Below are 26,931 nucleotides of genomic sequence, written 5' to 3' on the forward strand. Positions count from 1 at the left end.
TTACTGAGGCAAAAAAAAAAAGTTGAATAAACCTTTTGCAGATTCTGTTCATGTTCATGTACATGTACAAAGGGAACAGTGGAAGAAAGGCTAATTTTCGGAGACAGTGCCAGCGTTTTTTCATTACAGGTGGCTATGATGTACAAACACAAGTTACACAAAAAAACGACAAAGGTTTTTTTTTTGTTCATTAAAAAAGTTGTATTAAACAAGATAACATATTCAAAACATGTTGTATAGCGAAAAAAATGTGTAATCCCTCGAGAATAATTGTTGTTTTTGAAGCAAAGGAACTCAAACCAGTATGCTTGAAAGAAGGCATCCAGGCATTAGCCATATATTCCAATTTACTGTATTCGCTTGTGTGTGTGTGTGTGCGTTTCTGTATGTACAACTGTTTTTTTTTTTTTTCTTTAATGTGTAGTTAATTTTGGTAATTTTTATTTTTTGTTTGCTTTGTATTTCAACTCCGTATTTTGATATACAGTACATTTGTAGGTTACAGTATATATTAGTACATTGTTATGTTAGTTAATTTAGTTCGCTTTAGCTGAAAAACATTTGGGGAAAATACAAATGTAAAAAGCAAATGTAAAAAGCAACGTGTTTTGAGCTTGAGAGTGTTTTGAAAGTGAGCAGTAGTGTACTACTACATCAGTGTATTGCCTGTGCATGCACTGTTTCAGAGTGGGAGCGTAAACATCAAGGAACAAGTGACTAAGAAAATGATGAAAGAAAATGTAAGCGGCGCCCAAAAACGTGATGTGTGAAAGACAACTTCTGTGTCGATCCCCTGTCTTTCACAATGGTTCCACAAATGGGGGCTGACAAATCTGTTTGGCGCCAGGCCCACAAAATGTTAATCCGGCCCTGGCTGTGGTAGTCGCAGTTAGAGGTATGACACAGGCCCGGTTTTTGGGATGGAACCACATAACAGTCTCGCGTTTTGATTGGTCCATGTCTGTCACATGAATATGTCGTCACTCGAGTGGAAAAGCTTGCAGGCATTTTTAACATTGTGATCAGAGAGAGAGAGAGTGATCTGCTTTCCACAACCTTACCATTAAAATATAATGTGGTATTACGCTGTACTGATATAACAAACTATGGGTAATTACTTTATATGAATTATCATGTTATGCACAAATGTAGGAATTGGCTTTCTCTAATGGCGTACTTTTTAGCATATATCTATAATCGTTTACGCGATATATTTTAATATCAAATATATGTCTTCCACACTATTATAGTTTTGTTAGAGGATGTATTAGTTTAGATCTAATGTAGTCACAGTTGTACTTATAGACTGCCCATGTTTTCATTCACGTCCCAAATTCTGGGCCGCTTTGATTTGCAGATAACGTCCCAAATTCTGGGCCGCTTTGGTTTGCAGATAACGTCCCAAATTCTGGGCCGCTTTGGTTTGCAGATAACATCCCAAATTCTGGGCTGCTTTGGTTTGCAGATAACGTCCCAAATTCTGGGCCGTTCTGATAACATCCCAATTTCCGGGCTGCTCTGGTTTTTAGATAACGTCCCAAATTCTGCATTTTCGAATTCAGGCCAGTTTTTGAGATATTCTGCTTAGCTGACAGCCGAGTTTCTAAGTCATGCATGCACAGTTTACCATAAACTGGACCATCAGTTCATTTAAGAGTAACCCTTAGTACATGAATCAAAGTTAATGTATTTTTTACTCTTTATGCAACCCCTGCACGCACACACCACCATGCAACCCCTGCACGCACACACCACCATGCAACCCCTGCACGCACACACCACCATGCAACCCCTGCACGCACACACCACCATGCAACCCCTGCACGCACACACCACCATGCAACCCCTGCATGCACACACCACCATGCAACCCCTGCACGCACACACCACCATGCAACCCCTGCACGCGTACACCCACCGTAGCAATTCTTTGCAAAATATATTTTCAGGTATTCAGCCCCATTCATGTCTATGGCAGTGTTAAAAAACACATTTTCAGTCATATCTCTTGAACCAGAACACCTACAACCACTGTTCAAAGGGTTCTAGACCAGCCTGAATGTAACATGCCCAGTTTCGTAGCAATTCTTTGCAAAAAATATTTTCAGGGTGTTCAGGGTGTTCAGCCTCACTCATGTCTATGGCAGGGTTGAAAAACACATTTCAGGCATATCTCTTGAACCTGAGCATGTAGAACCATCATTCAAAGTGATATAGACTCAGGGGAGCACCCCAAACCACCCTCTAAAACGGTGTGGTGGTTCACCCAAAAACTCATGTCATGACGAATAAATTCACTTTGCCAAGCCATCCTGGCATCTAAACCATGAACATGGTGACTCCTTGTGCGGGGGCCCCGTGGGGCCCTGCCGCAAAAATAAAATCAAGTTCCTACCCCCCACAGAACCCGAGATACGCTCTATCAAAAATGTCCAAAAACTACCCTTTTCGGGGTCATATCTCCATGAACCCGGGGCCTAGAAACCGGGTTGAACTTCCTATGTCTGGGGGCCCTCTTTCACAGGGAGCCACCCGTTTTCAAATGCTACATTTTCAACAAATTTACACATTTTCAGCATGATGGCATGTCAAGGTTGCATTTCCAATAGCTTTTGAGTTCCAGGTTGGCAAAAAAAGTCTAAACTGGTGTCCTTTCTAGCTGGGGACACGTCGCTTGGAGGGATTGACAGGGGCCCCGAGATGGACCTCCGTACCGATTTTCAAGTCTCGGGGACCCCCGGAACCCGAGATATAGCACCCTGAAAAGTGTCTATGGGAAATCCCATTATAAAACCCCTTTGGGGCAACGGCCACCATCTGGCGGTGGGGTGGCGTATGAACCCGTGGCCAATGTCTTTCTTTAGCTAAGACTCTTGTGCATGCAAAGAGTTCGTTGGCCCAGGGATCATGGAGATACGGGTACGATAAGAGACCACCCCCTTCCCTATGGCAAATCCCATTATAAAAACACCATCTGGGTAAGGCTCGGCCAATGGCGGTCGTGGGTCGTACGAACTCGAAGGAGCCTATTTTCTTTAGCTAAGACTGTTGTGCATCTAAAGAGAGTACTAGCGAGTTTGTTGGCCCAGGATTTGTGGACTCATGGGGTACGACAGGAGGACCCCCCCCCCCCCCCCCCCCCCCCGACCGCGGTTTCTTATAGCAAAATACATACAAAAAATGTCCATTATATATAAGACCTGAAATGTGCACATTTTGTAGTGTATTTATGCAACAGAAGCACCAATTTAAGTCCATTCCAAGGGTTTTGTGATCACAGTATCAGCTTGAGTGTATCGGAGCATAGTTTTGCACCAAAAGCGAGCAGAGGCGAAAAAAAGCACTATATACCCTATTCCTTAAAATATCACTTTGCAGTGCAAATTTGAGGAACGCAACCACTTAGCAACTTGCAAATTGGTACTGCAATTTAAAGGCCTGTAGTGTCAGACTGGTAGTCCCTAACTGATTCAAGTGTTTTTGGAATGATTCTTGCAAAGACTGATTTATAAGAAAAAAGAGAGATTGACAAACAGCATTTTGCTTTATATGCAGAAACGGGCAACTACAAGAGGGTGTCAAACAAGCTGTGAATGTCCTAGGAGGCTACAGAGTACCTCTGGGTATGAATCCAGATGCTCGCAGTACCTGTCCTTAGATGTCCGAAACCACTGTATCGCTGTATAACTGTATACCCTATAAATATCACTTGTTATTGTGTATTTGAGGAACACAACCAATTACAAACTTCATTTGAATCGCTGTGCTATCAGAATATCAGTGTATAACTTTGCTGGGTATTGCAGTGTATGCTGGGTATCAAAAGGCCTTCACTTTTACAAAAGGCTGTCAAAATTTAAAAAAGGCCGTCAAAGTTACAAAAAAATAGGTGTGCTCCTAACCCAATACTTGTCTTTTTAATTCTGTGCATCCAAATACTTGTAGTTAAAAGTTTTAAGAATTAAGCCGACTGTTGTTCTGTCCTAAACCAGAAGTTTGTCACCCAAATTTATTAAATAAACGGGGGGGGTTCATCAGATTATTCTCTATTTTATTGTAACTGAGGTACTGTTCAGTTGAGCGAAAATTGTAAAGGGGTACTCGAAACCTCCAGATAGAAGGGGTACAGTTTCAAAAAAAGGTTGAAAACACCTGACCTACAGTATAAACTATCAGGAATAGATAAGGGAAATGTTGACTAATACAGTACAATAGGATTTATTTGAAGTTGTTGAAGGGCACTGGTCTCTTAAACCCAGAAGTTCTGATAAACCCCTACGCATCACTATATATTGGTGGACATTACATAAGCAAATGAGATGTCCTTTTTTTTTTTGTATACCATGTTCCTAAATGTTTTCTGGGGAGAGTAAAAAATACATTAACTTTGATTCATGTACTAAGGGTTACTCTTAAATGAATTGATGGTCCAGTTTATGGTAAACTGTGCATGCATGACTTAGAAACTCGGCTGTCAGCTAAGCAGAATATCTCAAAAACTGGCCTGAATTCGAAAATGCAGAATTTGGGACGTTATCTAAAAACCAGAGCAGCCCAGAATTTGGGATGTTATCAGAGCGGCCCAGAATTTGGGACGTTATCTGCAAACCAAAGCGGCCCAGAATTTGGGACGTTATCTGCAAATCAAAGCGGCCCAGAATTTGGGACGTGAATGAAAACATGGGCAGTCTATATGTACAACTGTGATTACATTAGATCTAAACTAATACATCCTCTAACAAAACTATAATAGTGTGGAAGACATATATTTGATATTAAAATATATCGCGTAAACGATTATAGATATATGCTAAAAAGTACGCCATTAGAGAAAGCCAATTCTTACATTTGTGCATAACATGATAATTCATATAAAGTAATTACCCATAGTTTGTTATATCAGTACAGCGTAATACCACATTATATTTTAATGGTAAGGTTGTGGAAAGCAGATCACTCTCTTTCTCTGATCACAATGTTAAAAATGCCTGCAAGCTTTTCCACTCGTGTGACGACATATTCATGTGACAGACATGGACCAATCAAAACGCGAGACTGTTATGCGGTTCCATCCCAAAAACCGGGCCTGTGTCATACCTCGTTATTAGAGCTCTGGACTCTGACGGCTGGGTTTAAGCCATATAATGGCTGTTCGTGTACAATATTTGTATTTGTATATCTATATTACTTTGACAAGGTATTCATCAAAAATAACCACAATAATAATAATAATAATAATAACAATGTGATTTTCCCACCTCTGAACGCTAGATCTCTTTTGAACGTTTACACAGTTTCTCACTCAATTCTAATATTCTTTTGTCAATATAAATCGACGATAGGAAGTAGTACAGTACTTCAGGCGTTGGAAACCGGTCGCAGAGGTCCCGGTGCTACCTAGCACACAGGCGGGGTCGCTATAGATGCAAATACACAGCCACTATGCTACAATAAAACGCTGTGCTATGGCAGGTAGGGTGATACTTGGACAAGCTGACTGTCCAGTTAAAGTGACGAGAAAAAAAAAAAAACCATACAGCCAGCTATCCCGGTTTAGCTACACATTTAATGTCATCATAAAAACAGGTACTTGGATTTTTGCTGTGCTGGCGTTAAATGATAAATGATAACATCATCATCCAGGGGACTTAATATTGCTTTGCAGTTTGCAAAAAGTCTCCAGGCTTTGTAAGATGATAACTTTTACCTTTGTAACATGATCAGGATCTGCAAGAGATTTGTTCAACTTTTTCTTTTTTTTTTTGCCTCAGTAAATATCTAATCCTAGATACGCCCCTGTATGTATATATATATATCAATCAATTTTACACGCTTAAAAAATAAAGTGGGTACGTTTTTTTTGTTTTGTTTTTTTAAATTTTTTTCGTCTTCACAATTAAGAATTGAGCCGATTTTTACCGAGGCGGTCACCTCGGCTACCTCAGTGGACGCTACGCACCTGATTATACTTGTTAAATGTAACCGGCCTGTGGTGCTTCATAACTACAGGCCAAACTGCGATCTCTACCGGCCCCTCAGTATGCGGTTATCTCATGTTAACCCACCCCCTGGAGTGCCTTAATGCTATTATAAATCAAATTAAAAATTACTATATTTATTATACTTTTTAAATTAACACAGCAGATTAAAAAAATATGTTCAATAATAGAAAATATCACTACGTACAAAAAAATAGTTCCAGTGTAATGTAAACAAATGTTGTTTAAACATGTTTATTTTTATATATTAACATACATTTAATTGTAAATATAGCATGTATTTATTAAAATGTTAAGTACATTTCTATATATCAATTACATTAACCTATTATACTAATTAATTAATGGCCATATATGACTTTGTAAATTACAAAAATAAGTCTAACACATTTTTTTTTTAGCTTGTCCAGGTCTGCAGGTGTTATTGGGGGATAGTGTGTTGCTTTGTCATTTCCACTTCATCTCAGTTTTATAATTACTGCTACAAATACATTGTTGGCTGTGTTAAATGCTGCATCTTTTGATAAATTAACTTTTCTGCTGTACAGCGGATCATTCAAAAAGAAAGCGATTGCTACCAGCTCGCAGACTGATAAAGCTGGAAATGCTGTACTGCTCTATATTTGTTACGGTAGCATACAATTCCTGAGAAAGTAAATGAAAGGTAACAGGTTTACTTTTTTTCTTGAAGCCAGTTTTTTTATGCTGTTCACAGCCCAAACGTTTTTATTGTGGTTTTTTTTCTTGTTTCGTTCAGGTTTGAGTTGATTGTTCTGTTATTCCACTGTGCCGTTTTTCTTTTAAAGTAAAGTTAATTACTGTTTCCGGTTCTTTGTCAGATTCGGGAAATTGATCTTCATACCATTCGCCAAATGTTTTTCATTAAAAAGGTCAAAATTTGATGAATGATAATTTGCAGATATTAAACGTTATAGAATAATGGCTTATGAATTTAAATTCAAAGTTTTTGGTGATGCGTCTGTGTTGAATGGTTGTGTGGGATTAACATATGGCTGATAGAATGCAGCTAACCAATCAGAAAGCAGGATTTTTCCAAGCAGGTTTATAATTGAACATAAATCACTCTATATATAACTGTAAATCATAATGTATAGTTCAATTAAATAGTTCCCAGAATGTTTCTGACACAGCACACCAACTGCATGTTGAACAGTGCAATGTTTTGAATGTAATTATATTGGAGAAATAGAAATTCAGTAGTGCAGTACAATGTAATTCAGTAGAGCAATACAATGATAATAATAGCAAACAATGCTAATTCAATAATGGTGTTAAGACAATGTTCCCAATTTGTACATTACTGAGATAATAACGTGATTTATTGTCCATTTACTTTGTTGCCAATACACTACTGTGTTTATAACACATTGAGCTAACTGCACTTTCAGCCATGGTATCCTTACATTCTACTACCAGAGTTTGCATATATTTTTTATGATAAATGCCAGCAATTTTCTGCTGTTGTATGACAGGAAACATATTTGCATTAAAGCATTTCTTTATTAACGCGGACCTCTCAGATTACAAATGCTACCTGGCTCTTTGAAGCAACAGCAGTTGATTTGCTGATCAGAAGAATGTATTTCCACACAGCCTTAATTATGAATTGTGATTTATTACCGGGGCCACATATTTAATTTTGTACTGCATGTTCTCATATCTAGATTTAATATTGATCTTTAGTGCAACATCTACCAAGATCATGACTTCTCTATATCACTGTATAGGTTAAGTGCAAGTCCACACTTAAAACTGAGCACAAAGATACAAACTGCCTCTACCTTCTTGATTTTGATCAATTCACATAAACCACAACCAAGGATAGTCAGAATGTGTACATGTGATTTAATAAGTACAGTACAAGGGAAAACAATTGAAGTTTGCTTAATGTAGAATTTAATGGCTGTTACTGAAAACTCCCTCCCTCTCACAACCAACCTGGGACCATTCTGTGACCTACAGTCTTTTTTTGTACCTTCACCACTCTTTTCAATCGGAGCACCAGCACTGTTACAGGAGGGATCACAATCCTGATACACTCCAAACACTCCAGAGTAAAGTTGAGAAATGTATTCCCCAGTTGATTTCTCACCATTGAAGTGTGAAAATGATATCAACATAATCACGATTATGTTAAATAATATATGGTTGCAATACGGACAACATGAGATACAGCAAACATAAACAAATGCATTTCTTGTAAACACTGTAGGGTGTTCTGTAACGCCTTAAGTTCACAAGCATTTCAGAGGAGGCAGTGTGGTCCAGTGGTTAAAGTCCAGGGCTTGTAACCAGGTCACTGGTTCAGATCAGACTGCCACTGACTGACTCACTGTGTGATCCTGAGCAAGTCACTTAAGCTCCTTGTGCTCCATCCTGTGGATAAGATGTTAAATCAATGTCCTATTGTAAGTGACTCCCTAAGAGCCTAACTCTGTAAAGCACTCTGTGATGGTGGTCCACAATGAAAGGTGCTATATAAAAATAAATATATTATTATTAGCCTAAATGTTGTTTGTCTCTGGAACCCAACATTTCTTAAAGCAATGCTACATCAAACTAACCTAACCCCACTAAAATTGTTTATTTCTTCCTTATTAATAAACACTTTATTTTACTCTCTTCCTCACAGGTATCATCGCTGTGGTGATATTTATCACGGTCTGTGTCATTGCAATAATGACGCGGTTCCTCTACCAGCACAGAAAGGGCCATCGGACTGGCACTGAAAAAGACAAGGAGCACCGAGAGAACCTGGAGTACTCCTTGAGGAACCACACTGATCTCCATGACTCAGTCAGCGAAAGCAAGAAAGAGTATTTCATCTGAGCCTTTTACTTTCAGTTCCCTGATTGTTTGCCTACCTGTGATGAAATGCATGGCCCTGTAAGATAAGGAGTGGGTTGGCCCCTTAGAATAACTGCCTTCTCCACAAGAGCTACCAACTGGACAACTCTGTTTAAATTGAACTTTTCATTTCTAGTGGGAGGTAAAAGAGCGACATGGGTAGCAGACTTTTCTACCAAGGTTTTTTTTTTTATTATTAGTTTCATGCAGAAAATAAAATGGTTGAGACTTTAAAAGGTTTGTCTTGATAAACAAGCAGGAAGTTAAATCAGTATAGCCACAATGGAATATATTGAGGACGAAGGGCACTGCTAGGGAGATATGAACCATGTTTTTAATTTTATTGAGGAAAGACTGCAGGATTCAATCAAAGTTGCAGTGCTGTTTTTCTCAATACAGATATATACTTATAACTAAACAGCTTCTTGACTCTTGGAATTATTTATTTTTATGACAAGTTTTAAACCCTTGAATTTACTGTGCATAACTTCTGGTTTGAGGGAGCTGACGTTGATAAACTGACACTTTTTAAATCTAAAATGTTTTTCTTGAGCTTTTAACTGGTTGTCAAAATGCTCTGCAGATGTTTGCACTGTAATTCATGACGTACAGTGCTTTGTGATGTCTTGGCATGAATAGCGCACTATACATTTTACTGTTACTGTTGTTTCATGGCTGATCAATCAAGTATTTCACCCTTCTGCAAAATGCTACTGAGATACAGTTGGAAAACAAGTAGTTAAAAAAGCCATAGGCACAAGCTATGTCTCGAGAAAGGCCATATACAGTAGCCTTTTATTCACTAGTAATTGACCACTTAAGGCCGGCTCTTAATTGAGACCAATGGTAGTAAAGAAACTCCACTGTAGATGGTTCATATATGAAATTAATTGTAGCAAGCACATTTGAGCACTTTGATGCTTACATATCATCTCCTGACCAAATACTTTACATACTAACTATATCTAATATTATACTTTTTAACAGTCCCCCGCTTACTAAACCAAGGAGTATTCCACAACACACAGTTAAAGAGTAAGAGAGAGGGCAGGCAACATATGAGGGGATCTGTTAACACTTTTTATTTACTGTTATATTAGCTATTTTTCTGCTGGGAAAGAGGCAGGGGAAATGCCTTTTCCTTCAGAAGTGCAGTATCAGCAGAAATTGAGTGTGCAGAATAAAGTAGACAATGAGGGAACTGTTTAAACCATTGAGATAGTTATAACGGAACATCAAGGTAGTTATGGTTAAAACCAACAAAAGCAAGTGATATCAGTGCTTTCTGTAGTACCGCTTTGTCAAGCTACCTTTTGTAATAGTGGAGCAAATTGGTGGGCTGGTTTAACTTTTTGATTAATTCGAAATGGATGATTGAATCCATTTTGTATGTTCTTGTCTTGAACTACGCTGACACCCAGTTTTTGAAAGGTAAAAAATATTTATATTATAAACTTAGCCTGAAACAACTTAATTATAGGTATCATGTTTTATAGTGTTTCATAACCTTCAAAATGGGGTACCCAATGGCTTAAGTTGCTTAGAAATCATTTAGGACGCTGATGAAGGTATAGTGCACAAACTTAGCTAAACAGTAAGCATTATTTGCAATGAAAATGTATCCTGAATAAATAAAGGATGTGTATCCTTGGGCTGCCATAACCTGAACCTCACCGTGACCCACCCTACAATAGATTGTATTGCTATGTATGTATTTATTGATATATTTGTATTCTTTTTCTATCGCACTAATGTAGCCCCCTTCTCCATCTTAAAAAAAGCACACTTTTGTATGAAATATTGTACCTGGTCATACTCAATATTATTGTCTATTGTGATGTATTTGAAGTAATGGGCATTCAGCTTAACTTCAATGGATTTAGGCAATAGGTTAGACCAAGATCACTGGACATTGTACAAGTTGTTAAGACCTATCCCTGTCGCTTCAGAGCAAAGATTGAATTGAAAAAAAGGAGAATCTTCCTTCTGTTAGACAACAATCAGACCAGGGTTAGCTGCTCAGTTAGTGGCATGCCCATTTTCACATTTTTAACAAGTGTTTAATACATTATGATTAAAACAATAATGAAACAAGAAGAACACCTATGAATTAAGCCAATAAGGAAGGGACTGGCTGAATGTATTGTATCTGCAGGTGCTCATACAGTAGTTCTGCTGCTGCTTACAATTTAATGTGCTCGTGAGCTGCCCAGTTCAGTCACACTATCACTGGGCAGGTCAATGCAGAAAATACTTCAAAATATGCCAACAGTATAGTGTTTTATGTGATTGGATCCAAACTATGCCTTTTTTATCCTGAATCCGAGTTTTCCCAAATCTGAACAGAATATGACAAAATTAACATGTTAAAATAAATGTTCTAGTATCCGTTACAAAACCTTACTGCTCAAACTGAAGTATGCGCTGCCTTAATCGTAATTTATATACAAGGTGATTAATAAACAATGCACCATGTGAAAAAAACGCATTACAGAACATGTTTGAATTAAGCACAGCCATTGGCCTGGCACAAAATATCACAGCTACACAGGACACTGTGTGTGACTTGGCTTTGGTGTGTACAGATACTCTTCATGGAAGGCTTCTGTTGTCCTCTGAGTACTTTGCCCATGACTTGCATGGACACTAACGTTCACCAACATTGTGTTCCTGTCTACCGTGACTGTACTTAAAATGAAAAAGACATGTTCTGTAATGGTTCTGCGATTTTTTAAAATCTCCATATATATACTATAAAATAGCAATTTATGCTGTCACTGACATAATACATTTTCTTTTGTCTACTTGGAAATAATAACTACCTGTTGCCTGAATACATTGTTTTGTAAGTATATTAAGTAATTGAACAAGTTATATCAAATGTGCAGCCTCTGCTATTTATTTTTGTTTTGTTTTATATGGCTGTAATTGTACAGAATATGTTATTATCTTGTAAATAGTGTATATTTATTAAAAAGTCATTTTTACAGCTGTGTGTGCAGAAATGCTGAGTGCAGTATGTTTATTTCATATAAAGGCATACAGGACTCAAGTTCTCTCTTGCAATGGATCTTAGTTTGTATTTATTACATAATTGCAGAATAAAATAATTGAAAGTTCAGTATTTATGAATATACCCACGGAATAGAAGTAGATTATAATAGTGAACAATATAAAATTAAGTGCAACTTGTTAACCCCTTTGTAGTAGAAAACCCCAATCTCAATTCCAATGTCCTGTTCATTGCAGGAGCCCAGCAGCAGGACATATTGTACATTGTATAAACTGCACCAAATCATGCTCAGCTACAAAGGTTACAATAGCAGAAGCCCATTGCTGCTGCAGATACTTCAGTATATCTCATCTGAAACAAAAACACATTGGAAATGTGAAAAAAACCTGCTAAGTTATCAAAAGTGCCCAGCCATTTAAAGTGGAGGTAACCAGAATAAAGATGCTCAGACATGTGTCAAGGAAAGTGCTCAACACAGACTGAAGTGTTCTTGGTTATCCTTACAAGCAGTACTACAGAGAAAAAGACAGACAGGGAATGGGAGAGGCGCACATGGACAGATATTTAGCCCATACATAAAAGAATACCTCAAAGAGCATGAAGCAGTATATTTCCAACAATGAAGATGATGAACAAGACCAATAATGGCAACGACTGCAAGGGATAATGAGAATGCAAGGTAAGTGTATGGGAAGTGACAGTTGATGGGGCAGGCATTGCAGATCCAGGGCTGGGGTGTTGGAGCATTTTTTTTTTTGGTTGTGCATTGTCAATGTTTTTTGTTGCAGATGACTGATAAGGGAATGGTCACAATCCACTTGAAGTTGTACAAAGAGCATTTCAATGTAAAGTGGAGCGATCAAAAAAAGAAGCAATAATTGTGTGAATTGTGGGCCCCAGCACCTTTCCAATTGTGCCTATTTGCTTGATGCTTGACCAGGTTGCCCCAATTGCTTCTCCTAACTTGGGCTTTTGTGTTTGATATCACCACTTTAAACGGCTGTTGCATTTTTCTAACTTGTTTTTTTTTACATTGACAATGTTTTTGTTCTAGATATCACTTCCTTTTTTACTTCCTCAAATAGCATAGAAGTAGTTCTCTGGGTAGTCTTGTACACTGTCTTGTACGGAGATAATGGAGTACCGATTTACAAGTGCTAGACATGTAGCAGGTAATGTGATGACCAGCTTTGTTAAGCCTGCCGCACACAGCCCGACTAAAGCCGTCCCGACTCATCTCATCTCATCTGGCCGTACAGAGTCTGGATTAATCGTAGCAGTGTGCGTGCCTTTAAAACCAAGATTATGCAGATTTCAGTCGGGATGTCTTCAGATTTGAAGATTGAACATGTTGAATTTTTTTCAGGCACTTTCGTTCAGATGTGATCAGTCTGTCTGTGTGCGGCGGTTGCCGACCAAGACTGACTGAGATCGATTAGTCATAAGGGTGTCAACCAATGGTGAAGCTGGTTTAAGTGACGTAGCTTGTCATGTAACTTGTCATACAAGATGCCGGAATATTGACAGTTTTTTTAGGTGGTTACTTAAATATGCATACATAGTAATCACCAGTATCTAGTTGTGGTCAGTAATTCAGTCTTAGCAGTGTGCGACACCTAGTCGGGAAAAACTCAATTGTGATGTCAAACCAAAACTGAGCACAACTGATTGCAGAATCTGTGCATACTCAGATGAGATGAATCGGGACGGCTTGAGTCGGGCTGTGTGCAGCGGGCTTTAGATGCGTGAAAAGCCTCATTTGCACAGTCATCAAATGTGTCCATAAATGCACATGCATGTTTTGGGTCTGCTGAAACAATGCTTTGAAGGATGTTCAGTACACAAGGAACAAGAGAAGAGCTTGAGTCAATTCGATGTTTTTATGGCACTGCCATGTGTGAGCTTTGTTTTTCCTTTGCTTGCCCTCGTTCTTCACTGTCATCTTCATCTGGCAATGGCTGGAGCTGAGCATGCTTTCTGTCCTTTTTCATTGGCACATCAGGGAAAATCTGGCACTGGCCTTTCTCATTAATGGGAATGCATGACAGAAGAGTGCTATTATATGTGGCTCCCCAAAAGTAGGCCTCAGTGTGTGATGACTTGTGCCACATATCATCTTTGCCTTTTGGGAGACATTGTCCTGTACAAATATTTGATTAAGAAGGACATGTGTGTTGCTTTATAGTGTAGTAAACAGATGTTGTAGGCCAGGGGTCTCCAACCCTGGTGCTGGAAGGCCAGTGTCCCTCCTGGTTTTTGTTCCAACTGTACCCTAAATTAATTAATTGGACCAATTAAGCTTCTAATATGCACTTAATTGGCCCAATTAAGTAACAGGGTACAGTTGGATATATTTGTCAGCATAATATGCCATGCACAAAGTTTTTTTTTTGTTTGGATTGTGATGGTATTGTCTTTTCTTTGCAGTTGTTTGTAAAGAAGGATTTGCAGCTCTGGATTTTTATTGTAGTTTTGGCGTTCCCAAAGTTGTTTTGGCTCTGGGTTTTTATTGTAATTTTCATGCTCCAGAAGTCGCTTTGGCTCTGGGTTTTTATGGTAATTTTCATGCTCCAGAAGTCGCTTTGGCTCTGGGTTTTTATTGTAATTTTCACGCTCCCGAAGTCGCTTTGGCTCTAGATTTTTATTGTAACTTTCGTGCTCCCGAAGTCGCCTTGCCTCTGGTGGAAGCTGTTGTTGTTGCCTTTCTGTTTGGATATGTGGGTCCTTATCATGATGTTGTAAATGTTTTCGTTGTTTTGGTTCTGGGTTATTTGGGTGACATTACCGCAGTTGTTGTTTTTGGTCTGGCTGTGGTTTGTAATTTCCTTGCTGTTCTGTTTTAAACATTGGGGCATGATTGGTGTGGTGTTATATTGAGGCATTATTGGTATGGTGCTGTAATTTAAATTTCTGTGGTTCTGGTTCTTGATAAAGTCATGATTTCTGCTATTGTGTTTTGTGCTGTGTCTCCAAGTAATGCAAATCTGGTGTTTGTGAATAAATTACATGTCATTTTCCTGTTGTTGAGTTTGTTTGTTTAGCTGTTGGTCCCAATGGCGTTGTTCCTGCTGCTGTTTGGGTCTGGCCTGTCGCTCATTGTGATGCTTTTTCTGCTGGTTTGCGCAACGGCATTCCTCAATGGGCCGATTTCGTTCTGAATATTTTACATTGACAGTTGCATGATAATAACTCTCAACGGGCTGTGGTTGGCCAGGAGATGCTACATGGACAGTTGCACGATAGTAACTCTCAACGTGCTGTGATCGGTCTGGAGTTTGCTGAAATTGTGGTTGTGTCTGTGTCTCTGGTTACTGATGTGTTTTTGTAGTTGTTGTGAGTGGGCTGCATATTTGTTGATTCTTATCCTGTCCTATCCTGTTCATGTAGTATTTATGTTGTTGTTTTCTTTGTTGTGTCGTGGTGGAAGGCATGATGGTTCCAGTGTTTCAGGCTGGCTATAAACCCCCTGTATGAAAGAAATTGTAATCATTAATATTGAGTATCCATAAGCATAATGTGATATAAACAAACATGGGGTCAAATGCATTTAGATTTAAATGCAAATGACTGCATGTATTTGTAATCTGAATTTGCTCAATGCAAATGCAAATGCGATACATTTACTACCAAACTAAATACAAATGCAAATGTGTGACAAATGCTAAATGCATTTCAAATACTTTCCCATACAACATATGTTAATTGACTGATTTATTATCATGAATTTGGCAGAGGCCTTTATCCAAGGTGACATACAAGGAGAACAGTTTATATGATAGCAACTGAAACACAGTAATCACGTTGTTAATAATAATTAACAGGTATGTACCAATATAGGAAGCAAGTTACATAAAACAGTGTTTCCCAATCTTGGTCCTGAGCACCCAGTGTTTGCTAGTTTTTGTTCCAACTGAGCTCTGAATTACTTAACTGAACCCTCAATTAAATGAATAATTTGTCTAATCAGAGCATTTGAATTATTTTTAGCTCTTAAATGGCAGGCTGCACAGGCCTAATGTTAACTCAGGTAAGGTAGTCCAAGATTAGTGCTGATCAGGGTTTGTGAAAGCAGCCAAAAGAGTTGGATATTTCAAGTAATGTCTAACATTGCATAAAGTAACTAATTGTTAGTTCAATTGGAGGATCAATTTGATAATTGAGAACTTAGTTGGAACACAACAGTGGGTCTCCGGACCAGGTTTATGAAAAACTGACATAAATGATTATATATATATATATATATATATTGTAATATAGCAGTCCGCTTTCTTCTTCTACTTGCAACTTTATTAAGCCACGGTCCGAATCAGTTTTTAACACAGCAAGGAGTATCACTTCTTCAAAAAAATACAACTCAGGTTTTTTTTCTGCTCACAGATCTAGCATTTTTAGTTGTATTTTCTTTATTTTTTTCCATATGTAGCAGTTCACTGTTATCACACGTGCACAATTCCTTTTTTTACTCTGCCTTTTACACTGTGACCTTCCACCTCCCTACGTTAACTGTCTACGTCTTAAAGGTACAGTGCTCCATTACACACTAATTTGAGTCTGGCTACTGTAAACAACAGGTATTGTATGTGTCTTTCATTTCTGCATGAAGGTTTTAAATACATCAACTAATGCCCAACATTCATATTTTTATTCCTAGCATTTTCTAGGGCTCAACATGTGCATTACACAGTTTATTCTTTTCACTTGTTTTGATTGTTATGTTTAATAAACATGAAGTTGTGAAGTTGTGATGGGTAATTGTATGTAAAAATAATGTGATATCTTGTAACAATTGTAAGTCGCCCTGGATAAGGGCGTCAGCTAAGAAATAAATAATAAAATAATAAAGTTCTCAAAAGTGTCCTTTAGGTTGCATCTTTCAGGTTGATCAACTTTACCAGCAATACTGAAAAGTCTCTTTACTTTATTATGAGCATTGTTATTGAAAAGTGTTTAAATGCATTTGAAATTGAAATATGTTTGAAGCTATCCCATGATTTTAAATTCACATGCAAATTCTTATATTTCAAAATATACAAATACCAAGTCAAATGCAAATAGTTAAGCAGATTGCATATAAATTATTATTATTTATTTTTTAGCAGACACCCTTATCCAGGGTGACAATTGTCACAATTATATCACGTTATGTTTACATACAATTACCCATTTATCCAGTTGTTTATACTGAATCTAGGTAAAATACCTTGCACAAAGGTACAACAACAGGGTCCCCCACCTGGTATTGAACCCACGACCCTCCGGTCAAGAGTCCAGAGCCCTAACCGCTATTTCACACTGCTGGCCCCAAGTCTGGATACAAAGTAATGTGTAGATTTAAACAAAAGTAATGGTTTTGCAGACATTTTTGTAGGGAAAACTGATATTTATAAAGAAAAAACTACTTCAAATAATCCAAGAAAACAGAAAAACTGTTGAAGCACAGAAAGTACAGTGGCTAAGATAAGAGTGTGTAATGAGCAAAACCAGTGTCTGACCTTCATGCATTTGGGTAAAATTTTGTGTTTGTGAAATAATAGAACGAAAAATATAAAAGCTACACTGTAAAACCAAACTGTAAAACACTTATTTGTCACACTTTTCAAACACATCACTTGGCTTATGATTTTAAATGTGTTTAGAAATTAAACACAGTGTGGTGTTTATTTTATAAACTCTTGGACATGTTTATGATTTTTAACACTTTTTAAACATTCATACCCGTTTATAACAGGGCTGGTGTTTAAAATCTAAACGTTAAAGTATAACAAAAATGGCACAGATTAAACACATAACGTTTAACAATTATTTAGTGTTCCACATGACTAAACATCAGTGCTATACCAAATTACCTATAAACACTGCTTTTTAGGAATAGAGCACTTCTATTTTTTATTTTTTTTTACTATAGACACATCCCATTTAGATATTAAAACGTTTCACACATTCTGTGGTTTTACAGTGTAAATGTATGAAGAAGACAGTGGTAGCCATAATACAGTCAAATTTAATGTCACTTCTGTTAATGTCACACACTGCTTATTATCATTTTTTAAATGTATTAATGGTCAATGCAGTGATAAAATAACCGCAACTTTTATGCATGCTTTCCTGTTTAAACATGTTTAAATTGTTTATATCGATAAGGCAGTGGCATTGATATATTAATAGTATTTTCATCATGATTTTGGTTTAATACAGTATATGGATTGGAACTAAATAAAATACGTATACAGTATATTAATGCCTAAAAGCGTATGTGTCAGTTTGTAGAATTGTGCACATTGTAAACTGAAAGAAAAGCTGTTTGGGGTCTTCTTGTAATTACAGAAGCAGCATAATGCCTGTAATTGTACTTTAAATGAATAACATCTGATAATGTCCCAACTGTGCTTACTGGCACCGTTTGCAGTAAAACGTGTAAAACGACTGAAATGGTACATTTTTCCATCAACAAATATTTGCGTTTCTGCAGTGCTAGATTACACTATCACAAATTCACAATAAATATATGGCACATTAATAATGCAGACTTATAATAAATGCAAAATTAGCAAAATGCTTAGCTGGTACAATTGTCTTGTTTTACAGCAATATAACCTAGCAGTATCAGAATAAAATCGAACACAGTAAACAGTGAGAAATTTGTGAACTTACTGTGTGTTGCTGCTCGACATAAAACTGGTAGAATCCAGAAAATCCCTGAAGTCTTTCCAGAATCTCCACAGTTTCAATATAATTCATAAATTGTACTTCACGTCAATCCAACGAAGCTCAAACCTGCTTGATTTTTTGGAGGATGCAACATCGACAATGGATAATTGCAAAGAAAGCTTTTGACAAAGTCCTGTATAAAAGATTAATTCTCAAACTGAACGCAGTAGGGATTCAAGGAAATGCATGCACATGGATTAGGGAGTGGGTAACATGTAGAAAACAGAAAGTACTGATTAGAGGAGAAACCTCAAAATGGAGCGAGGTAACAAGTGGTGTACCACAAGGATCAGTATTAGGTCTTCTGCTATTCCTAATCTACATTAATGATTTAGATTCTGGTATAGTAAGCAAACTTATTAAATTTGCAGATGACACAAAAATAGGAGGCGTGGCAAACACTGTTGCAGCAGCAAAGGTCATTCAAAATGGTCTAGACAGCATTCAGGACTGGGCAGACACATGGCAAATGACATTTAATAGAGAAAAGTGTAAGGTACTGCACGCAGGCAATAAAAATGTACATTATAAATATCACATGGGAGATACTGAAATTGAAGAAGGAATCTATGAAAAAGACCTAGGAGTTTATGTTGACTCAGAAATGTCTTCATCTAGAAAATGTGGGGAAGCTATAAAAAAGGCCAACAAGATGCTCGGATATATTGTAAGTGTTGAATTTAAATCAAGGGAAGTAATGTTAAAACTTTACAATGCATTAGTAAGACCTCACCTAGAATATTGTGTTCAGTTCTGGTCACCTTGTTATTCTTCTTATTATTATTAATTTCTTAGCAGACGCCCTTATCCAGGGCGACTTACAATTGTTACAAGATATCACATTATTTTTACATACAATAACCCATTTATACAGTTGGGTTTTTACTGGAGCAATCTAGGTAAAGTAGCTTGCTCAAGGGTACAGCAGCAGTGTCCCACATCTGGGATTAAACCCACGACCCTCTGGTCAAGAGTCCAGAGCACTAACCACTACTCCACACTGCTGCCCACAAAAAGGATATTGCTGTTCTAGAAAGAGTGCAATGAAGAGCAACCAGAATTATACCGGGTTTAAAAGGCATGTCATATGCAGACAGGCTAAAAGAATTGAATCTATTCAGTCTTGAACAAAGAAGACTATGCGGTGATCTGATTCAAGCATTCAAAATCCTAAAAGGTATAGACAATGTCGACCCAGGGGACTTTTTTGACCTAAAAAAGAAACAAGGACCAGGGGTCACAAATGGAGATTAGATAAAGGGGCATTCAGAACAGAAAATAGGAGGCACTTTTTACACAGAGAATTGGGAGGATCTGGAACCAACTCCCCAGTAATGTTGTTGAAGTTGACAGACTGGGATCCTTCAAGAAGCTGCTTGATGAGATTCTGGGATCAATACGCTACTAACAGCCAAACAAGCAAGATGGGCTGAATGGCCTCCTCTCGTTTGTAAACTTTCTTATGTTCTTATAATAAGTGCCACTTTCTTGCAAACTTTCCCACAACATAGCCTAGTGTGATAAAGAACTTTTGTTTTCATAGCAAATCCAACAAAGCAATCCAGGCATTGCAGGTCTTATCAAGAATATTTTTTTCTCTGGGCCAAATGAGAGTATACTGATTCCTTTGGGGCCATGACTAATTAAAATAAATATATTACCACTAAGATATACACTATACAGGCCTATTCTCAAAACAGCACGGCTAAATATTTAAAATAAGTAGACAATATTACTTATTCATTTTTTTTATCAAATGAGCCACCTTCACAATATTAGGAATCTGTCATCCACCTAACATAGCCTACCTTATATAACAAATGTGTCTGTTTCATTTATTTTTTTAACCAACGGTGGATAATGCATTGCTGAGTTTGTTGCGCTCACATATCAGGAGGTGTGTCCCATGCAAAGTGTAGATATGTTTACACAAATAGAAAAACAGTTGAACATAAACTTTGCAAGCTTGCAAGAAATAGGCATACCACTACCACTGACTCAGATTCACATGTTGTTAGGAGAAGGTCGTCAATAGAACATGAAGTTAATTATAAGAAGCAATACTTTGTATGTGGAAAGACACAAAGAGCTAGGTGATGAAACCACAATACATAAATTACAAGGTTTTGATATGATCGCAATTGAGTTTCTGTACCACCACTCTTGTCTGAATGCTTACATGATTAAAAAAGCTACTAAAATCTGTGGTGAAAATATGATCTCCCAAATTGATGGGCTAATCTTTAAAGAGGGAAGTGTGTTTTCCATCACAAAACTCCTTGATTAGTATCATCATTGGTTAGTTCAACATGACATCGAAAATGGCAAGTGTTACGGGTGCTCTGGTCTTAAAAAACGCCTTGAGAGTTACTATCAAGCACCTGCTGATTGTAGAGTGATGATTGTACCGCAAAAAGGAACATCGAGTCTCTTGTGTTCATCAGACCTTAGTGTAGGGAATTTGCTTTATGAAGTACAAAAGCTGAAGAAAAGTTTAGATCAGTCTGAAAACTTTGAAGAAAGTGAGGATGAAATGGATATTGACACTCCAGCACAATTTAACTCAATGTCCTATCACTCTGCAAAAAGCATTAGGTCAGGATTAAAAGATAAACGGAAAGCAGACAGACAGCAGAAATATAGGAAAGACAAATTGCAGCGCAACACATCTGATCTACACAGTGCAGTTAACGTCTCCTTTTCACACAATTCAGCTTCAGCGTCTCATGAGCACTGGGAAGCTGAAAATGACCCTGAGCCACAGCTCACGACAAAGGAGGATTAGTCTCAACTTCCCACAATGGACATTTCATACGCATCTGCATCTGAACATGTGAGCAATAGCCTATACAATCACGTAGCATGGTTGGTGACAGATGAGTCTTCAAAAGTTGGTGAAGATGGGAGAGTAAACCCCCAAAAAACACAAGCAAGTACTTAATCTTACTCAAGATATCTGCGCAGCTGTTTCAGGTATTCCAACACCTAAGCATGTAGCTACTGCCCTTCATATACTTAAAACAACAAGAAGTAAGGAAACCATCACACTCTTGAATAGATTTGGTAACAGCATCAGTTATCAAGATGCACAGAGATATGTAACCACAGTAGCAACAGCCATTGATGACCAGGTCTCTCAAGATGGGATCTTCATATCAGCAAATTTGAAGTCAGGTAGATTTACACAGTGTGCTATTGACATCTTAGATTTTCATGAGCGCACATCAGATGGCAGATCAATGCATGGCACTACACACTCAGTTTATCAGTACTTGAATGGAGGTGAAGAGACGCAATCTATGGCTAGCATACCACTACTTAAAACACATGATAGTGCTATCAAAGATCCAAAAGCATTTCTACCAACAGCTACCTGACCCTGAAAGATCGGCAAAAGAGTTGATCCCTAGCTGGTATAGCAATAGATGTTAAGCACCCCGATGATGCAAGTGAGCCACTGGATCACGCCAGCTGCCTGTGGAACCTGGTACAGATCCGCCCCACCCTTCTCTTGGATTTAACAGTGTGATTTCGTGTATTCTACCTGGAGTGCATTTTAGGATTTTCTGATCGTGGCGGACGTTCAAGCAACTGTCATTGGATATGGACCTGTTTTACCACTGTCACCTACCAATCCTGATGTTGTTGAACAGTCAATTGAGTACTGTATGAATGTCTCCAGAAAAGTGTGCCAAGAATTCACAATTGTTACATCAAGCCATTTATGAAATTGCCCTTGGTTTACAACAAAAGAAACAGGAGAAGTACAGCAAGGTAATACTTTGTATGGGTGGCTTTCATATTGCCCTGAACTTTATGGGTCCCATTGGATACCTCATGAAGAAAACTGCTTACAAGGTACTGCCAATAAGATCATGGAAGGCAGAGATTATTATGCAATGCTGAGGGCACATAGCTTGATTCATAGTGCTATGTTTGCATTATTATTATTATTATTATTATTATTATTATTATTATTATTATTATTATTATTATTATTATTATTATTATTTATTTCATAGCAGACACCCTTACCCAGGGCGACTTACAGTCGTAAACATAAAATACATTTCAAGAATCACAGTACAAGTATTAATACAATTAAGAGCAAGATAAAATACAATGACTTCAGTTCTAGTAAGTACAAGTATATGACAAAATACGATTCAATATCGGAGCAGATAACAGTGTCAGTGATAGTTACATCTGGATACGATTAAATGCAAAATACTACAGATTGAATAACACTTGTGGCAGATTACAGTACAGTACTCTGTAAAGTACAGGATTAAATGCAGTAAAACTGGGAGCAGATAAGTGCAAGTAAAGCGCTTTAAGGAAGAGGGAAAAGAGGAGTTCTACAGGTGCTGTCTGAAGAGGTGAGTCTTGAGGAGGTGCCGGAAGGTGGTCAGGGACTGGGCAGTCCTGACATTTGTAGGAAGGTCATTCCACCACTGCAGGGGGAGGGTGGAGAAGGAGCGGGCTCTGGAGGCAGGGGAGCGTAGAGGAGGTACAGCCAGTCTTCTAGTGCAGGAGGAGCAGAGAGGTCGAGTGGGTGTGTAGGGAGAGATGAGGGTCTGGAAGTAGCTGGGTGCAGTCTGGTCAAGGCATCTGTAGGTGAGTACAAGAGTCTTGAACTGGATGCGAGCGGTGATCGGGAGCCAGTGGAGTGAGCGGAGCAGTGGAGTTGCGTGGGAGAAGTAAGGCAGAGAGAACACCAGGCGAGCAGCGGAGTTCTGGATGAGCTGGAGCGGACGGATGGCAGAGGCAGGGAGGCCAGTCAAGAGGGAGTTGCAGTAGTCTAGGCGAGAGAGTACCAGGGCCTGTACAAGGAGCTTGGTGGCATAGTTGGTGAGGAAGGGTCAGATTCTTTGTATGTTGCTCAGGAAGAATCGGCAAGTGCGTGCCAGAGTGGAGATGTGCTGGGAATACGAGAGGCAGGGGTCCAGGTTGACTCCGAGGTTCTTAGCTGAGGAGGAGGGAGAGAGTGTGGTAGATTCCAGAGGAATGGAGATAGAGAGATCAGAGGGGGGGAGGAGGAGGAGGGAAAGAAAAGGAGGTCAGATTTAGAGAGGTTGAGTTTGAGGTGATGCGAATGCATCCAGGAGGAGATAGCAGACAGACAGGTAGAGATACGGGAGGGGATGGTGGAGTCAGAGGGGTGGAAGGAAATGAAAATCTGAGCATCATCAGCATAGAAATGGTATGAGAAACCATAGGATGCGATGAGGGGGCCCAGGGAGGATATGTAGAGAGAGAACAGAAGAGGACCCAAGACTGACCCTTGGGGGACTGCTGTTGAGAGAGGGCGACGTGTGGAGGTTGCCTGGTAAGTGCGGTTGGAGAGGTAGGAGGAAAACCAGACCAGAGCAGTGCCAGTGATTCCCAGGTCAACGAGAGAGAATAGTGTGGACTAGTGGTTAGGGCTCTGGACTCTTGACCGGAGGGTCGTGGGTTCAAGCCCAGGTGGGGGACACTGCTGCTGTACCCTTGTGCAAGGTACTTTACTTAGATTGCTCCAATAAAAACCCAACTGTATAAATGGGTAATTGTATGTAAAAATAATGTGTGATCTTGTAACAATTCTAAGTCGCCCTGGATAAGGGCGTCTGCTAAGAAATAAATAATAATAATAATAGTAGAATAGAGTGATCGACAGTGTCAAAGGCAGCAGAGAGGTCGAGGAGAATTAGGACAGAGGAGAGAGAGGCAGCTCGGGCAGAGTTTACTGAGTTAGTGGCTATGTTTCCATTAAGATATCGAAGCGAATAACGTCTTATGCACATTTTAAATTCGGCAAAAGTAATGCGCATAATCAACCTAAAATTGGGTTTCCATTCAAATCCATTTCTAGCGGACAAACTGGCCGACGTGATGACGTTGTGGGCGGAGCTAAAATGATTTGCATCGAAAACTGAAATATGCTAGAAAAATAGTGTGACAGACCGTTTCCACTCTTTTCCCTGATTTTACTTTACAAATGTATGCGATTTTACTTATACAATGACGTATCACATCTAGCGAATAACCCCAGATTACTAAACAGCAGTCTACTGTCCATCACTTCCCACCAGTTTATATTCACAAAATAATAATTATTCTGAAAGTATTCTCGGCTGAAAATCTAACCATAATATTTAACCGGTGTACTTGAATACTATACTTTTTGTATTGTAAAATTCAGTACGTTAGGCTACCTACAGCTTGATTTGTTTTATCCCAGAAGAATCTTAATTAACTGATATTTTGGTTATAGCCTACTATAAGGGTAGCCTACTATTTTCTCATAAATTACAGGAGCATTTTCACCTTTTCTTGTAATTTATGGGAAATGTTAAATGTTTAATAAGCACACACTTTTCATATTATGTTTTTCTTTCTTTTCCCTTATTTTTTTCTCTTAATAAACAGGGAATAAAAACGAAGTTAAGCATTTGACTGATTTTTATACACAGTCGTATATGGAGCAATTGTTTCAGTTTGTGTAAAATCAAGAGAGAACATTACAAAGGGGGTTTCAAACTGTTTTATGTAGGCTAATGTTTAATGTCACTATACTTCTAAATTGCATGGATTGCAAAAGAAAAAGGGGGGAAAGGCAGAATGCTATACATGGTAAATTTTCTTTGTAATTAATTACATTTGTTACTGAATTTTATTTATATATTTACAATAAGATATGCATTAAAATGTATGAGTTTATCAGAGTCATTTTTATATTAATAAAATTCATGCCATAAAAGCAAGGAATTTATTTGTACAGGAAGGATTGGTTTTCACGACGTGTGACGTATAGATATTAAAATAGGCTACATTATTCTGTTCAAACTGGAGAATTAAAGCCATTGTGCACGTGTTCTCTGCAGCGGTTAACTTTTCAGCAGCAAAATGGTTTTAGCAGAAAGAACTTCATTTCAGGATGTTCTTGAACAAGGCCAAATAATACTGATGCTGTTACTCCAGCTTGCTTCAGCAGTTATCAGTATTGTTAGGAGACAGAGAAGATCTAGAAGGCAGCTGTATCACCTGGAGCGGTTACTACTCACAACCACAAAACGTAATCCACCTCGAAAGTGGGTGTACAAGCTTTGCAATATATTTTGGGAAAATATCGTGCAAGATCATTTTAATGATCACCGCTGGCGTACCCATTTCAGGATGACCAGGGAAGCTTTTAATGAACTGTGCACTAAACTTGACCCATATATTGCTCCAGAACAGTTCAGCCCTTTATCACCTATAGCAACAGAAAAGAGAATCGCTATCGCTGTGTATAAGCTGGCTAGCTGTGCAGAATATCAAGTTGTTGGGGAGATGTTTGGTGTGAGCAAGACCAGTGTTCATCTTTGCACTTACACCGTCTGCAGAGCTATCCGAGATCACATGCTGACAGATTACATATTTCTTCCAGGTAATACTGAGGCTCAAGAAATAGCATACAGGAATGTTTTGTCTTACCACATTCCCCAAATTTATGCTGCTGTGGATAGAAGCCATATTCCTGTTTTAGTTCCATCAGATGGCTACCGTGATTTTGTTAATCGAAAGGGATGGCCTTCCATCATTCTGCAGGGACTTGTGGATGACAAAGGCATGTTTCACGACATTTGTGTTAGGACACTGGAAAGTGCACACGACGCAGCCGTGTTCTGTTCCTCGCACCTGCACCCTGAGCGCCACCCACCTTGCTTGTGGCAGGAGTGGAGGTGCCAATGATGATTGTCGGCGATCCAGCTTACCCTCTCCTACCATGGCTTGTGAAGGATTATCCGGGAAACAACCTGCCACCAGATAGGGAGATGTTCAACACACTTCTTAACAGAATCAGTGTAAAAGTGGAACAAGCCTTTGGGAGACTGAAAGGACGCTGGCGTGTGCTTGGAAAAAGATCTGAAATCGAATGTTCTTTCATGTCCACATTGTAAAAGCTTGTTGTGTGTTACACAATTACTGAGAGGAAAAACACCCGGGCTACTGCAGACAAAGGAAACTGCAGGCACTACAAGATGCTCGCCAGTACCAGCAGCCAGATGCGCGTCCACCAGCATGGCGACCTGACCAAGAAGCTGTCAACACTCGCAGCGCACTGCTTAGTTGTGTTCAAGACATGATTGCCAACACTTAAAACCTCCCGGGATTTGAGTGTATTTTTTTAAAAATGTTCCTTTCACTAACAAAGTGAAGATATGAACCAGAACAAAGCCTAATACTTTACCAACAATTTACAAGTTAAAAAAGCGAGACTTTTGCCAAAAACGATTTTTATTTTATTTTTTGTACAATTCAATTAGAACAGTGATTTATATTTTGTGTTCAGTCTTTTTGTTTAAAATATATCTAAAC

The 26,931-nt window shown here is 38.5% G+C and overlaps 1 protein-coding gene across 1 annotated transcript in view; it reads left to right on the forward strand.

The window, feature by feature from the left end:
- The window catches only part of LOC117427084 (contactin-associated protein-like 5), a 400,337-nt gene extending 388,473 nt beyond the window's left edge, over window positions 1–11,864 (forward strand). The window contains exon 24 of the mRNA XM_034045447.3: window positions 8,653–11,864. Coding sequence (XP_033901338.3) covers window positions 8,653–8,849 — 197 coding nt within the window. The 3' untranslated portion in view covers window positions 8,850–11,864. The remainder of the gene's footprint in view (window positions 1–8,652) is intronic.
- The last annotated feature ends 15,067 nt before the right edge of the window (window positions 11,865–26,931 follow it).

This window comes from Acipenser ruthenus, chromosome 11 (assembly GCF_902713425.1).
Source record: "Acipenser ruthenus chromosome 11, fAciRut3.2 maternal haplotype, whole genome shotgun sequence".
In the NCBI taxonomy this organism is placed as follows: domain Eukaryota; kingdom Metazoa; phylum Chordata; class Actinopteri; order Acipenseriformes; family Acipenseridae; genus Acipenser; species Acipenser ruthenus.